Source organism: Cheilinus undulatus, linkage group 16, assembly GCF_018320785.1.
Source record: "Cheilinus undulatus linkage group 16, ASM1832078v1, whole genome shotgun sequence".
Classification (NCBI taxonomy): Eukaryota; Metazoa; Chordata; class Actinopteri; order Labriformes; family Labridae; genus Cheilinus; species Cheilinus undulatus.
In genome coordinates this window covers 39,161,141-39,173,978 of record NC_054880.1, presented here as the reverse complement: position 1 = coordinate 39,173,978, position 12,838 = coordinate 39,161,141, and the positions used below count along the sequence as shown (strand labels likewise).

The window sequence follows — 12,838 nt, the reverse complement described above, 5'->3', positions numbered from 1 at the left end:
TCTATCCATCCAATTTCCATTTGATCCTTTCTGATCAAAAGCAAACAGAAAATAAATCAAGCAATTATCTTCATTTCCATATAGTTAAATACACTTTCAATAAAAACTTTGATGGTACCAGGACCCAGTGTTGTAGCTGAGTCCCAAGTCCCTAGTGTTCAAATCCGAGTTGAGTCCAAGTCACCAAAGAAAAATCCGGGTTGAGTCCTCTTTACCTGAGTCCAAGTTGAGTCCCCATTGCCCATGTTCAAGTCCTAGACTTGTACAGTGTTGGGATCTTTAACTGCACTTAAGCAATGTGAAATTTGAACACTAAAGTATTTTTTAAAGAGAGTTCTCCAGTATTTTAGCTCTACGTACACTAAGATATTTTTCAATTGTATTGTAGTGAAATTTGACAAGGAGTATCTGTACTTTGACTCAAGTACTGAAGGTGAGCGCTTTGTCCACCACTGATTAGGAGTGGGTGAAATGGTAACAGAGAAATATCCACTTAAATAAGGGGTATCTGGACTCAAAAGAGCTCCATACTAGTTCCTGGACCGTGGATATCGATAAGTGGCCTAAAATCAGGTTTCCTGACATTTATGTCAACCCAACTGATTTCAAGTAGGCCTACATGAAGAGAAGCCTAAAGGCATTATCAGCTGATGATGGATGTGAAAGTGAATTAATAATTGTGTTTTGTGAATACGAAGCTTTGGACAAGCTTATCTGTGAAAAGATCGGTCTGGGGTTGTTAAACCTGTTTGCAAAACTTATATATTATTTGATATACTATACTTATATATATATATATATTTGATATATTTTGGGGCTTTTTTGCCTTTATTAAGAGAGTAAGACAGTGGATGGAGTCAGAAACAGGGATGAGAGAGCTGGAGAGAGACACGCAGGAAAGAGGTCACAAGACGAACATGAAACCTGGGCTGCCCGCGTACATCGGTTGCGCCTTTAACCACTATCTGTGCAGCCCATTTAAAACAAAATCAGTGGCCCAGGATTTCCTCCTTAATGTTGTTTGATTGTAACACTAGTTAAACCTTTAATATATTTTAATGTGACAAACTCTCACTGTACAACTCTAAACTTTCAAACGGTGTCGAATAAACTGATCAATGCGGTCACTTCGTGAAGTGTTCGGAAACTCACATTTTTAACCAAATAGTGATTGCGTTAATTTACAAAGGCTACTTTATTTTATCTGTGATAATTATTGACGGACTTGACCATTTTTTAGCATTTCTTTTATAAAACCTGCTGTGTTAAGAAGAAATCACCGGATTATTAATACATTTATTTACTCTTATTTATGTCCCTTTTTGGGTTTCTGTAGATCACTGGTTCCCAACCTGGGGTCTGGGACTCCCAGGGGGGTGTGCCAAAGAACTTAGGGGGTGGCGCAAGGCTTTGTCTGCTCTGAGGCTGCCAAAATTAGTTTTGCAAATATTGATTAAAGGCATAATAAAGCAGTTATTAAATAGTTTATACAAAGGTCTTTTGATGAGAAAGGCCCTGACTGGGAAGTGAACCATTTTGCTGTGATAAAACAGCACTAACCCCTGCACCACAGCAATTTATGGTACATGTCTGAGACATTTTTCTTCATAAAAAGCATTTTTATGTGCATTTAAAGGAGACAACACTCCTTTACAATAAAATGAATTCATGGTTTTCATAGATCTTGTTTATTTTTGTACAGCAAAGTTCAAACACTGAGATAAGACATTTTGTCATTTGTCCTTCTGAATTTATTGTTTTCTATGATAACATCAAGAACAAACACTCCCAAATAGTAAGACAAAATTAAATTCATACCAAACAAATCTCAGTCTAAGGAGTTTATGTAGCTCCCAGGTCAGGAGCTCTGTGATTTCAATATCCAGCCTCCCATCAAACTTCTCTTCCTTGCTGATATCAAAGAGGGTTTATGTCATTAGAGGTAAGACTACCATGGCCGTGTTATCAGCTACTTTATGATACTTTTGCAGTTAAAAGATGCTACGGAGTTTTACATTTAAGGGAGATCAAGAGGTTTTCTAATCTCATCCAATCCAACAGAAACCGCTGTAGGAGGAAGAAAAGAGTTGCATAAGGTACGTTACCTGTGATTGAACCCGAATTAATCCACTTTTTGGATGACTGTCAAACAAGAAGAGAAGTTATGGCCTCTCTGGAAGTAAAACACTGCCAAGATCAACAGAATATACTCAACATGTAAGTATGAAAGGGATATTTCACAAGGAAATGCACATTTGAGCTTAAGAAATCTTATTTTGAAGTCTGATTTAAAACAGATTTACAGACTTTGTGTAACTTGTGCAATAGTGTGAATAATATAAGTTTAATATCAGTGGCGGTTAGTGCATTTTTCTCCAGGGGGGGCTACAACAAAATCCCAATTTGATATGTTATGTATGTAAGGTACATCAAAAAAAGTTACTACACCAAGAGTTCAGTTATATAAATATGCCTTTTTTTACATCTGCATTTGTTTGGTTGGTGAACAAATATTAAAATAAGATGGCTATAATAAGGGTCATCAGCAGCCACAAGTAGCTAGGCTAACTCTTATCACAGTCAACTTACATGTTTAACTCATCACACATTATCAACTCAATACATGACAAAATTATGGTAAAGAACTGATTGAATGTTTATTTTAAATAGAAAAATTTACAAAAGGCATAAGGTGCCCATAGTCACTGCTTCAATAGTGACTGGTTGAGTTAAAAATATATATACCAGACCTGAATGCAGCAAAAATGCTTAAACCCACAAAACTATCATTGATTGATTGATTTACTTCCTAGTATTAGTCACAGCTTTGTTGCTTCATCCTGATATCTGGCCGGTCAGGTCCAAGCTCTTCTTTGTCCTCCTCTCAAAACGCCTTATTCTTAAACACTCGACTGAGTTTTCTTATTGCATTATGCGAACTGTCTTTCAAGCATATCTTGATGAGCTAAACAACGAACGCAGGTGCAATACCTGGCAGAAAGCCAGTATTTACCCTGATGGTGCATGACTTCATCTGTGTGTCTCAAATTACGAAGCGTATCTCTCTGCTGCCACCTGTTGGCATCTGGCGAGTGGTTAGTGATAATCCCTTCAGATTGCAGTCATGTAGCGCCCAGAGGGCTCCTATCTCTTGTACTGAAGAGGAGCGAATGCACACGCGCAGCCTTAAAACGGCAGTGAATGGAAGGCTCCAGGTGCAGGAGCCTACCACCCCAGGGAGGAAACGAGTGAACAGGAAGTAAAGGCAAACGCTTAGAACGTTTGTGATCTACTGATTTAGTGCACATTATACATTTAAATCTCTTAATAAATTATCTTTATGCAGTGCATGATGGAGTTTATCTACGTTCATATAAATTTATTGATATTTAAAGCAAATGTTAAAAAAATTATTCAGTGAACTTAAGATCTGTCCTCTCTTTGTGGAGAGTCATCGCCCCAGCGCCCCCTATTGACCAGCCGCCACTGATCTTTAGTGTATTATGTCTCAGACCTAGCTTTATGAAACTCAAAAGATTCTCCTGACATCTTCAAAAGCCTCATTGTTCACGATTTTACCACCTCCACAGCAGTCCACATCCCTTCACACCTATGGTGTTTTCACTCAGCACTCCTGAAAATTTCTGGTCAGTCTGTCCCTGAAATCTTCACAAGCCATTAATTAAAACATCTCCCTCACAGTGTGACGTGGTGGATAGACTGTCACAGTCTGCCACTATGGACAGCATCACTGAAGAACTGAGGACAGATAATTTTTTTCCTGCATAGTTGTCCCTCTTACATGTTTCAGCTCATCAAATAACTTTTGATATTAGAAAAAAGATAACAAGAGTAAATACAAAAATGCAGTTTTTAAACGATGATTTAATTTATTAAGGGACAAAGTCATCTAAACCTACTTGCCCTATGTGAAAAAGTGATCACCCCCAAACCTCATAACTGGTTGTGCCACCCTTGGCGGCAACAACTGCAAGCAAGCATTCATGATAACTGGCAATGAGTCTTTCACATCAATGTGGAACAATTTTGGCCCACTCCTTTTTTCCGAATTGTTTTAATTCAGCCACACTGGAGGGCTTCCCAGCATTAACTTTTGTCTTGTCGGTCATCCAGCTGGTTTTAGTCAGATGTGGGACGAGCCTTTGTGTTGGTTTTGGTCAGCAGTGGTTTTGGCCATTTTTGCCCAGTGTCTTTCTTACTGTTGAGTCATGAACTCTGACCTTAACTGAGTCAAGTGAGGCCTGCGGGTCTTTAGATGTTGTTCTGGGTTCTTTTGTGATCTCCTGGATGAGTTGTTGATGCTCTCTTTGATTAATTTTGGTAGGACGGCCAATCTTTGGAAGGTTTACCACTGTTCCAAGTTTTCTACATTTGTGGATAATGGCTCTCAACATGGTTCATTACAGTTCCAAAGCCTTAGAAATGGCTTTGTGACTCTGTCCACACTAATATGACTTTTTTTTCTCATCAGGTCTTGAATTTCCTTAAATGGCATCATGAAGTGTTGGTTTTTGAGATCTTGTAGCCTACTTCACTTTCAGACAGGTTCTATTCAAGGGATTTTTGACGAATTCAACAGGTTTGAAAGTATTCAGGCCTGGGTGTGGCTAGTGAAATTGAACTCAGCTTTTCAAAAAATAGGGTTAATCACAGGTGATTAATGATTTAAGAGGGGTGGCATTTACTTTTTCACATAGGGCCAGGTAGTTTTGGATTTTTTAGCCTTAATAAATTAAACTGCATTTAGCCTAGTATTTTGTATGTTATGTTCTTACTTTACCACGCTTATATCCCCCCTGTTTTTTTAACTTGTTGTCAACTGGGGTAACACCTTTAGTTTGAGCACTATGGCCACTTTATCATGTTTTGTCTTGTCCTGTCATGTTGACTGTGTGAAAGGAGGCTGACTCACTCACTGTAAACCAAATCTACCTAAAGGGTATTCAATACTGTTACCTTACCTTACCTTTCTTTACCTCATGGCACGCTATAAAACCTGTAGAGAAAAAGAAACGGGGTTATCAATAACTTCGGTTCAGGGCTCTTTAGGTTCATAATAGGCAACAGTATTGAGTTTGTTAACATGACTTTGTTTAAGAATGACTTACGCACATCACTATAATAATTTTTTCAACATGCTTTCATCATAAGTCACCGTTTTGTGGTATTACTGCGTCACATCCCAGTGACAGCATGCAGAACAGGTAGAAACTTGTTCTACTGCCTGTTTTTTAATGACTTCACGCAATGAGCACGTGGCTCATTAGCATTAGCAACCATGATAAAAAGCCTAATATTACTCTGGGAAGTTAAAATGACCAGTTAATTTGTCTTTCTAATGTTAAAACCCTAATTTCTCAGCATGGTACTCGTCTCCCTTTCATTTAAGACACAGCCTACCTCACCTGACTCTGGAATCTTAATGGGTGTGACCCACTTACTCAATCCTCTGTCTCCTCCTCACTTTTTCTGTTGCGCAACGACTTTTATCACATCTTATCCAACCGGAGAGAGTCAGCCACTCCCTGGCGAAATCTGAGATCTTTCAGCATTAAAGGTTCAAATCCGGTCGTAGCGCAGAAACATCTAGTTTACAGCTGCAACGACTTTAAAACGTGGAGTCCACAAAGTAGGACAGAAATACAAGAATCTCGACTCTGAAAAACGGGAGAAAACTTTTACCTGGAGGTCCTTGAACTACACACATCCGTCAGGTACAGTGATGTTATTTTCTGTTGTTTTCTCGCTTTAAACGCCATTTGAGCCACTCTGTCCGTCTGCGATAACTTAAACTGAATACAGTCGGTATATGTATTCAACGTGCATTACAACGTTCGCATTCGTGCCTTTTTAAATAAATAAATAAACTAATAAACAGTACAGTTAACAATTACAAACACATAGAAGCTTCGATGCGACAGCCCAAGACAAAAATGTAAGTTTGACTCTGAAAAAAGGAGGAAACCTTTTCCTTGAGGTCCGTGAAGTAAACGCAGCCGTCAGTTATGTTTGAGTAACTTTTCAGAGTTATATCAGCTGCTGTTATGTGATCATTCTTAATCGGGATAAAACCTTTCATCGACTTTTTAAGTGTTATTTTAGTAGCTGTAGTTACAACCACTTATCAACCGTCATATCTATCATTTTTATCCAGGTTAATAAACAGAAAGCGACTTTGTTTTAGCTGAACAACACAGGCATGTTGTTCATAAGTGTTTTTCGGTGTTGTGAAGCCACATTGATGTATTTTCGTTCTGTAAAGTAAACTAACAAAACAGGAAGTCAGAGGACGACTTTTCAAAATTACCCCTGCAGCACATGCTTTTATCTGCCATACTTGACATTTTTGTCTCAGTGGTGTTTTCTGCTCATTTTTAGAGACTGGTATTGCTGCAGCTCGGAGACCTCTCCGATACAGCCCTCTCACATACAGACCTCTTCCCTGCGTCCATTGCAGCGGGTACTTAGAATCAGGCCTGTCCTGAAAAACTCAGTGAATGGGCCCTCCTCAGTTTATTATCAATGCATGTGTGTTGGACCAGTAGAATTAGTTCTGATGTCCTGGCTAATAGTTAACACATTTTGGAGCTGAAATGTGTGTCAGGATATTATTTGGTTCTGATATGCCTATGACTTATTTGTGCCACTTTTTAAGCCCTTTTCATGATGGTCTCCCCTCATTTTTGCCACATTTTTCCACATTTGACCAATTTTTGCATCTTTTAGCCAATATTTGTCACTTGTGACCTATTTTTGTTATTTTTAAACCCCTTTTCACAACCTTATTCTCCTGTTTTTGCCACTTGTTGCTCCTTATTGATGCTTTTAACATATTTGTGTCACTTTTTAACTGCTTTTTCCATTTTTTCCAACGTTTTAAAACCATTTTTACCTTCTTATCTGTTTTTGCCACTTTTACCATTTTTTCTGCTTTTTTTTTGTACTTGTAACCTATTTTCATTTCATTTTCTCACCTCTCACCCCCTAGTTTTGTGAGGCCCGTTTGCAACATTTGACCAATTTTTTGCATCTTTTAGCCAATATTTGTCACTTTTAACCTATTTTTGCTACTTTGTTTTTACCCCTTTTCTCAACTTTAGTCTCCCCTTTTGGCCACTATATTTCAGTTTTTGCCTCTGTTACCCATTTTTGCCACTTTTTACTCATTGTGACACAATTTTTTGATATTTTAAACCTATTTTACCACTTTTTAACTGCGTTTCCCCCCCTTTTTTTAACCCTTTTTGAAACATTGTATCATTTTTGCTAAATTGTACTGTATCATCAATATATTTTTATAAAAGTGTTTATTATTCAGGTTCAAAAATGAATACTTTATTATAGAATAACTTTACAGTCTTTACAGGACTTTGTTTTTTCTTCAGATATTTGTCAAAGCCCGTAGTAAAATGCAGGGACATCCAGAGCATGACAGGGATTGTGACAATCCTCTCTCTCACCTGATGTTTCACTCAGGTGATTTAGCATTAACACCTTATTTCAGCCTCAATTTTTGGTCCAAATGTGCCAGAAAGTTCTGCACAGTACTTGTTTTTTTTTTGTTGTAAACTGAAATGTATGCTGTTCTACTTTTTAGCTTTACTACAGAGCAAAACTTGTAAATAGGTACTTCTAGATTGGGGTAAAGCTATTACTTACTTGCAAATACGGCAAGAAATACTTCCTGCATGTTCTTTTCTTTGTTGTCACATTTTTTCGTTACATATACATGTGTAGTAAATGTAGTGGGTTAGAAATTGAGGAAGCGATAGGGTACAAAGAGGCTTCTGACTGTCTCCTGGAGGTCCGTGTGAGAGAGGCTGTATCAGAGAGGTCTCCAGGCTGCAGCCATACACTCTTGCATTTTTACATTTACAGCGGATGAATATGTTTGTGACTGACTGTATCACGCCTTGATTTCATCTTGTCCTCTCTTCCAGCTGCTTATCATGGGTGACATCGAGAAAGGCAAGAAGGCGTTTAAGCAGAAATGTTCAGCCTGTCACACAGTGGAGGAGGGGGGCAAACACAAAGTGGGACCCAACCTGTGGGGTCTGTTTGGGAGGAAGACGGGACAGGCATCTGGTTACTCCTACACGCAGGCCAACGTAGAAAAAGGTAAAGAACACTGCAGATGAAACCTCAAAACCAGCAAGACTGAAGATACTGATTAACATGCTAGATGTCACTTTGTGAGACAGGTATTTTCAAGGCTATAAAGCTTTCTACGGCCCATACGGGTCTTATCCTCTTCCTACTAAATATTAGCAATGCAAGAGCTCGTACCCGGTAGCCTGCATTGCAAAATAGTGACAAAAACAGAGAGGCTTTTTGGGTAAAAAAGATAAAGTGCTTCAAAATGTTTCAGTAGTACATATGTTGAGCCAACATTGTTTTGTGACTCATTTTTACTAAAAGCTCACTTAAATCCAGGGAGAAACTGCACCCATCTGTTATGCTGTATAGCCTTGCTTCCTGTACGGTACAACCAGCGCAAGTCCTTCTTAAAGGAGTGATGCTCACTGAAATCAGTAGAGGCTGATTCCACTTCAACTGCTAGGTACCTCTTACAAACCAACTTCAAAAATACTGAAATATCCCTTTAACTTGCATTAAATTGGTCTTACTAATTTTAATATCCTCAAGGTGAGGTACACACGTGGTCAAAATTGTTGGTACCCTTCTGTTAAAGAAATGAAAACTCACAATGTTCACTGCAATAACTTAAAATTGACAAAAGTACTAATGAATAAAAAACGAAATACAGACAATTAACTATTGAAAATCAGACATTGCTTTTAAATTGTGGTTTAGAAGAGTCATTTTGAAAACAAACTAATAAAACTGACCCGAACACAATTGATGGTACCCGTAGAGAAGATGTAAAATTACTTAGACCATAGGGACATGTTCAACCAAGGTGTGTCCTGTAATTAGCATCACAGCTATCTTCAAACTTGTAATCAGTCAGTCTGCCTATATAAAGGCTGAAAAGTAGTCTCTGTGCTGTTTAGTATAATGGTGTACCACACTGAACATGGAGCACAGAAAGATAAGGAGACATTTGTCTCAGGAGATTAGAAAGAAAATGATAGACAAGCATGTCAAAGGTAAAGGCTATAAGACCATCTCTAAGCAGCTTGATGTTCCTGTGACTACAGCTGACAATACTGTTCAGAAGTCTAAGGTCCACAGGACTGTAGCCAACCTCCCAGGACATGACCGCAAGAGGAAAATTGATGACAATTTGAAAAAAATGAATAAAATGAATGGTAACCAAAGAGCCGAGAAAAATTCCAAAGAAATTAGAGGTGAACTCCAAGGTCAAGGTGCATCAGTGTGAGAACGCACCATCCATTGCTGTTTGAGCCAAAGTGGACTTAGTGCAAGACGACTCTATGGTTGAAAGCAAATCACAAAAATGAGACTGGAATTTGAAGCCAAAAAGCTTCTGGGTGAATTTCTTTTGGACAGAAGAGACAAAACCGGAGCTTTTTGGAGTCACATCAGCTTTATGTTCACAGACACAAAAATGAAGCATACAAAGAAAGAATACTGTAGCTTCTGTGGAATATAGAGGAGGCTCGGTTGTGTTCTGGGGCTGCTTTGCTGCATCTGGCACCGGGTGTCTTGAATCTCTGCAGGGAACAATGAAATCTCAAGACTTTCAAGGCATTCTGGTGACAGATGTGCTGCCCAGTGTCAGAAAGCTTGGTCTTAGTTGTAGGTCATGGGTCCTCCAATGGGATAATGACTCAAAATATACAGATAAAAACAGCTAAGAATGGCAAAGAACGAAACATTGGATGATTCTGAAGTGGCCTTCAATGACCCCTGATCTAAATCCTATTGAACATCAGTGGAAGAAGCTGAAACATGCAGTCTGGAGAGGGTGCCCTTCAAACCTGAGACAGCTGGAGCAGTTTGCTCACAAGGAGTGTGACAAAATACCTGTGGACAGGTGCAGAAGTCTCACTGAGAGTTAGAGAAATCGCTTGATTGCAGTGTTTGCCTCAAAAGGTTGTGCAACAGAATATTAAGGGTGGTATCATTTTTGTCCTGGCCAGTACAATTTTTTTTGTTGTTTTTTTTTTTACAATGGTTCTGTTGGACCACAATTCAAAAGCAATGTTTTATTTTCATTAGTAATTTTCAGTAAATTTCTACTTATTATTACTTTTGTCATTTTATTTTAGAGACCATTGTGGGAGTTTTTTCCCCCACCATCCTTATAGATTTCTGAATGTGACCCTCAAGTTTTGACACCCCTGATTTAAGCAAAGAAAAAATTGGATTGTACTCATACAGTCATGGATGAAAGTATTGGCACTCCCAGAATTTTTCCAGAAAATACACCATTTCTCCCAGAAATTGTTGCAATTACAAATGTTTGTGGTATACACTTGTTTATTTCCTTTATGTGCATTGGAACGACACAAAAAAGCAGAAGAAAAAAGCCAGAATTTACATAATTTTACACAAAAGTCAAAAATGGGCATGGTAAAATTGTTGGCACCCTCAACTTAATACTTGGTTCCTTGGGAAAAAATAACTGAAACCAATGGCTTCCTATAACCATGATGATGTGATGTTTGATGTGATGATATGATGTTTATCCACCATTCCATGTCAATTTTGGCTGTTTTCTTCTGGGGTTTTTTTTGTGTTTTTCCAATGCACATATAGGAAATAAACATGTGTATAGCAAAAACATTTGTAATTGCAACATTTCTGGGAGAAATGGTATATTTTCTGGAAACATTCTAGGGGCGCCATGACTTTTGTCCATGACTGTATGTGTGTCAGCTGGGAGTGTTGCTGGCATAAAAAATCTTTACATTCAAATGTGCATCCAAATGTTGAGATATAGGCCACAGTCACACCTACAAAGCTTTAGCACAGCTTGCATTTTCTATAGCCGTAAGTTAGAGCAGGTCTGAACAGGCCGAACTGCTCTGAGCTGACTCGAGGCAGTACAACTAAAACACAGGCATCAAACGTGTGAGGCAATTTGTCCTCAACACCACAAATGGCCTAGCGCTCCCTAAAACAAGCATTTAACAGGATGTTTTTGTTTCTTTCAGGTATCATTTGGAATGAAGAAACTCTGGACGTCTACCTTACAAATCCAAAGAAGTACATTCCTGGAACAAAGATGATCTTCGCTGGGCTGAAAAAGAAGAAGGACAGGCAAAATATGATCGCTTATTTAAAGGATGCCACCTCCTAATGCAGTCACGACACAGCACACACATACACCATTGTGGACATAAGCATTATACTGGACACTTAGGACAGAGCACAGCCTGTTCTTTGTTTTAAGTGTGAGTCATGATTTGCAATAGATTTTTAATTTAGCATCACTACATTGTGTTACTTTGGAGCACCGTTGCCTCAGTGTTTCTGTGTGTGGGAGACTGTTTTTAATTATCACATGAGTCAGCGTTCATGTTACAGAGCTTCTTAAAGGGCCCGCTTTCTTTCTGGAGTTGTTTACTTAAAAATAAGACTACTGCATGCACAGAAACAACACATGTTGCCACTTTATCTTCTATCATTTATTTTCAAGATATATTTTTCTACTTTTTTCTATGCCTTCCAAAAGTTTTTGTTTTTCTGTGGTTGTTTTATTATCGTGTCAATACGGGTGGACTTTATATGTGTGTCTGACCTTTTTTCTTCTTTTTTTTTCTAAGCTACAGGGTGTTTTTACTTTTGCTGTTTTGTACTTAAGCTGCACTTTAAAAAAAAAGATAATTGGTTTCATGAATTTTCATGTGGTTTTGACTTAAGGACAGTGTATCCAAATGGATTAGTAAGGATTATGGCAAGTTACTTAACTTATAAATGCAGTATGTGATGTTATACATACTGCATAATGCCAAGTGTTTTCTATTTTATCCTTTTTATTACTGAGTGACTATTTAATACCATTGTTTTTTCTTAACAGTTCTTTGACCTTGAATTGAGAAAACAGACGTGGCAACAAACCCTTCCTTTCTAACATTAAAATAGTTTCATTGTGATTTTATAGTTTCCTTCCCCTTTGTTATGACAGATTCACTTTTGTCTGCATTCATTTTGTATCATGGTATTTATGAGTTAAAATAATGTTAGAGATTTTTGTAAGGTTAGAATCAAAAGACTGAGTTTTTTTGGTGGAAAAATGGTGGTAAAAATCTAAGGAAGCAGTGTCTGATGTGTTGTGCGGGAAGGGGAATGGGTAAGATGAGCATCAAATACCAGGAAATAAACCGTGAAAGAGGCCAGGGGGAAGCTTATCCAGTTGAGGCTAAAACACAGGTTTTATTTCACAAGTAATGTTCCACAACTTTTAGGAATAAAACTAAGAGAAGTGCACAGATTTAACAGTACTTAGTGGCTCTACAAAATCTATACAACCATGTTAAAATGCCACAGTTTTCATGGTGTAAAAGATGAAGGAAATATATCAATGTCAAAATGAAAACAGATTTCTACAAAGTGACATCAATTAAATAAAAATATGAAATGCAAATTGCATGAATATTCCCTCCCTTAGAAGCGACTGACCTAATTCAACAGAGGTCCTACCACTGGTGCTAGTAGTCTCTCAGTTATCAAAATGAGAACCACCTGAATGCAGTGAATGTGTCTCAAGTGATTGTAGTATAAAGACACCTGTGTCTGGAAGGTCCAGTCACTGGTTAATCAGTATTCCTGGCTACCATTACACCATGAAGAGAAAAGAACACTCCATGAAACTCAAAGGTAATGTTATTGAAAAGTAGAAATTGGGGATGGATAAAAAAAATTCATGTGCCAGGAATATTGCACG

The 12,838-nt window shown here is 38.1% G+C and overlaps 1 protein-coding gene across 1 annotated transcript; it reads left to right on the top strand.

Annotated features, from left to right (window-relative positions):
• The first annotated feature begins 5,540 nt into the window (after nucleotides 1-5,540).
• On the top strand, nucleotides 5,541-12,454 carry LOC121524038 (cytochrome c-like). Its single transcript, XM_041809212.1, has 3 exons — nucleotides 5,541-5,735; nucleotides 7,962-8,139; nucleotides 11,106-12,454. The coding sequence occupies exons 2-3, from the start codon at nucleotides 7,971-7,973 to the stop codon at nucleotides 11,249-11,251; spliced, it is 315 nt and encodes a 104-aa protein (XP_041665146.1). The 5' UTR covers nucleotides 5,541-5,735; nucleotides 7,962-7,970; the 3' UTR covers nucleotides 11,252-12,454.
• Nucleotides 12,455-12,838: the final 384 nt, after the last annotated feature.

Coding starts and splice junctions, on each gene's coding strand:
- LOC121524038 (XM_041809212.1), top strand. CDS start 7,971: ATGGGTGACATCGAGAAAGGCAAGAAGGCGTTTAAGCAGAAATGTTCA. Junction 8,140..11,105: donor GCAGGCCAACGTAGAAAAAG/GTAAAGAACACT, acceptor TGTTTCTTTCAG/GTATCATTTGGAATGAAGAA.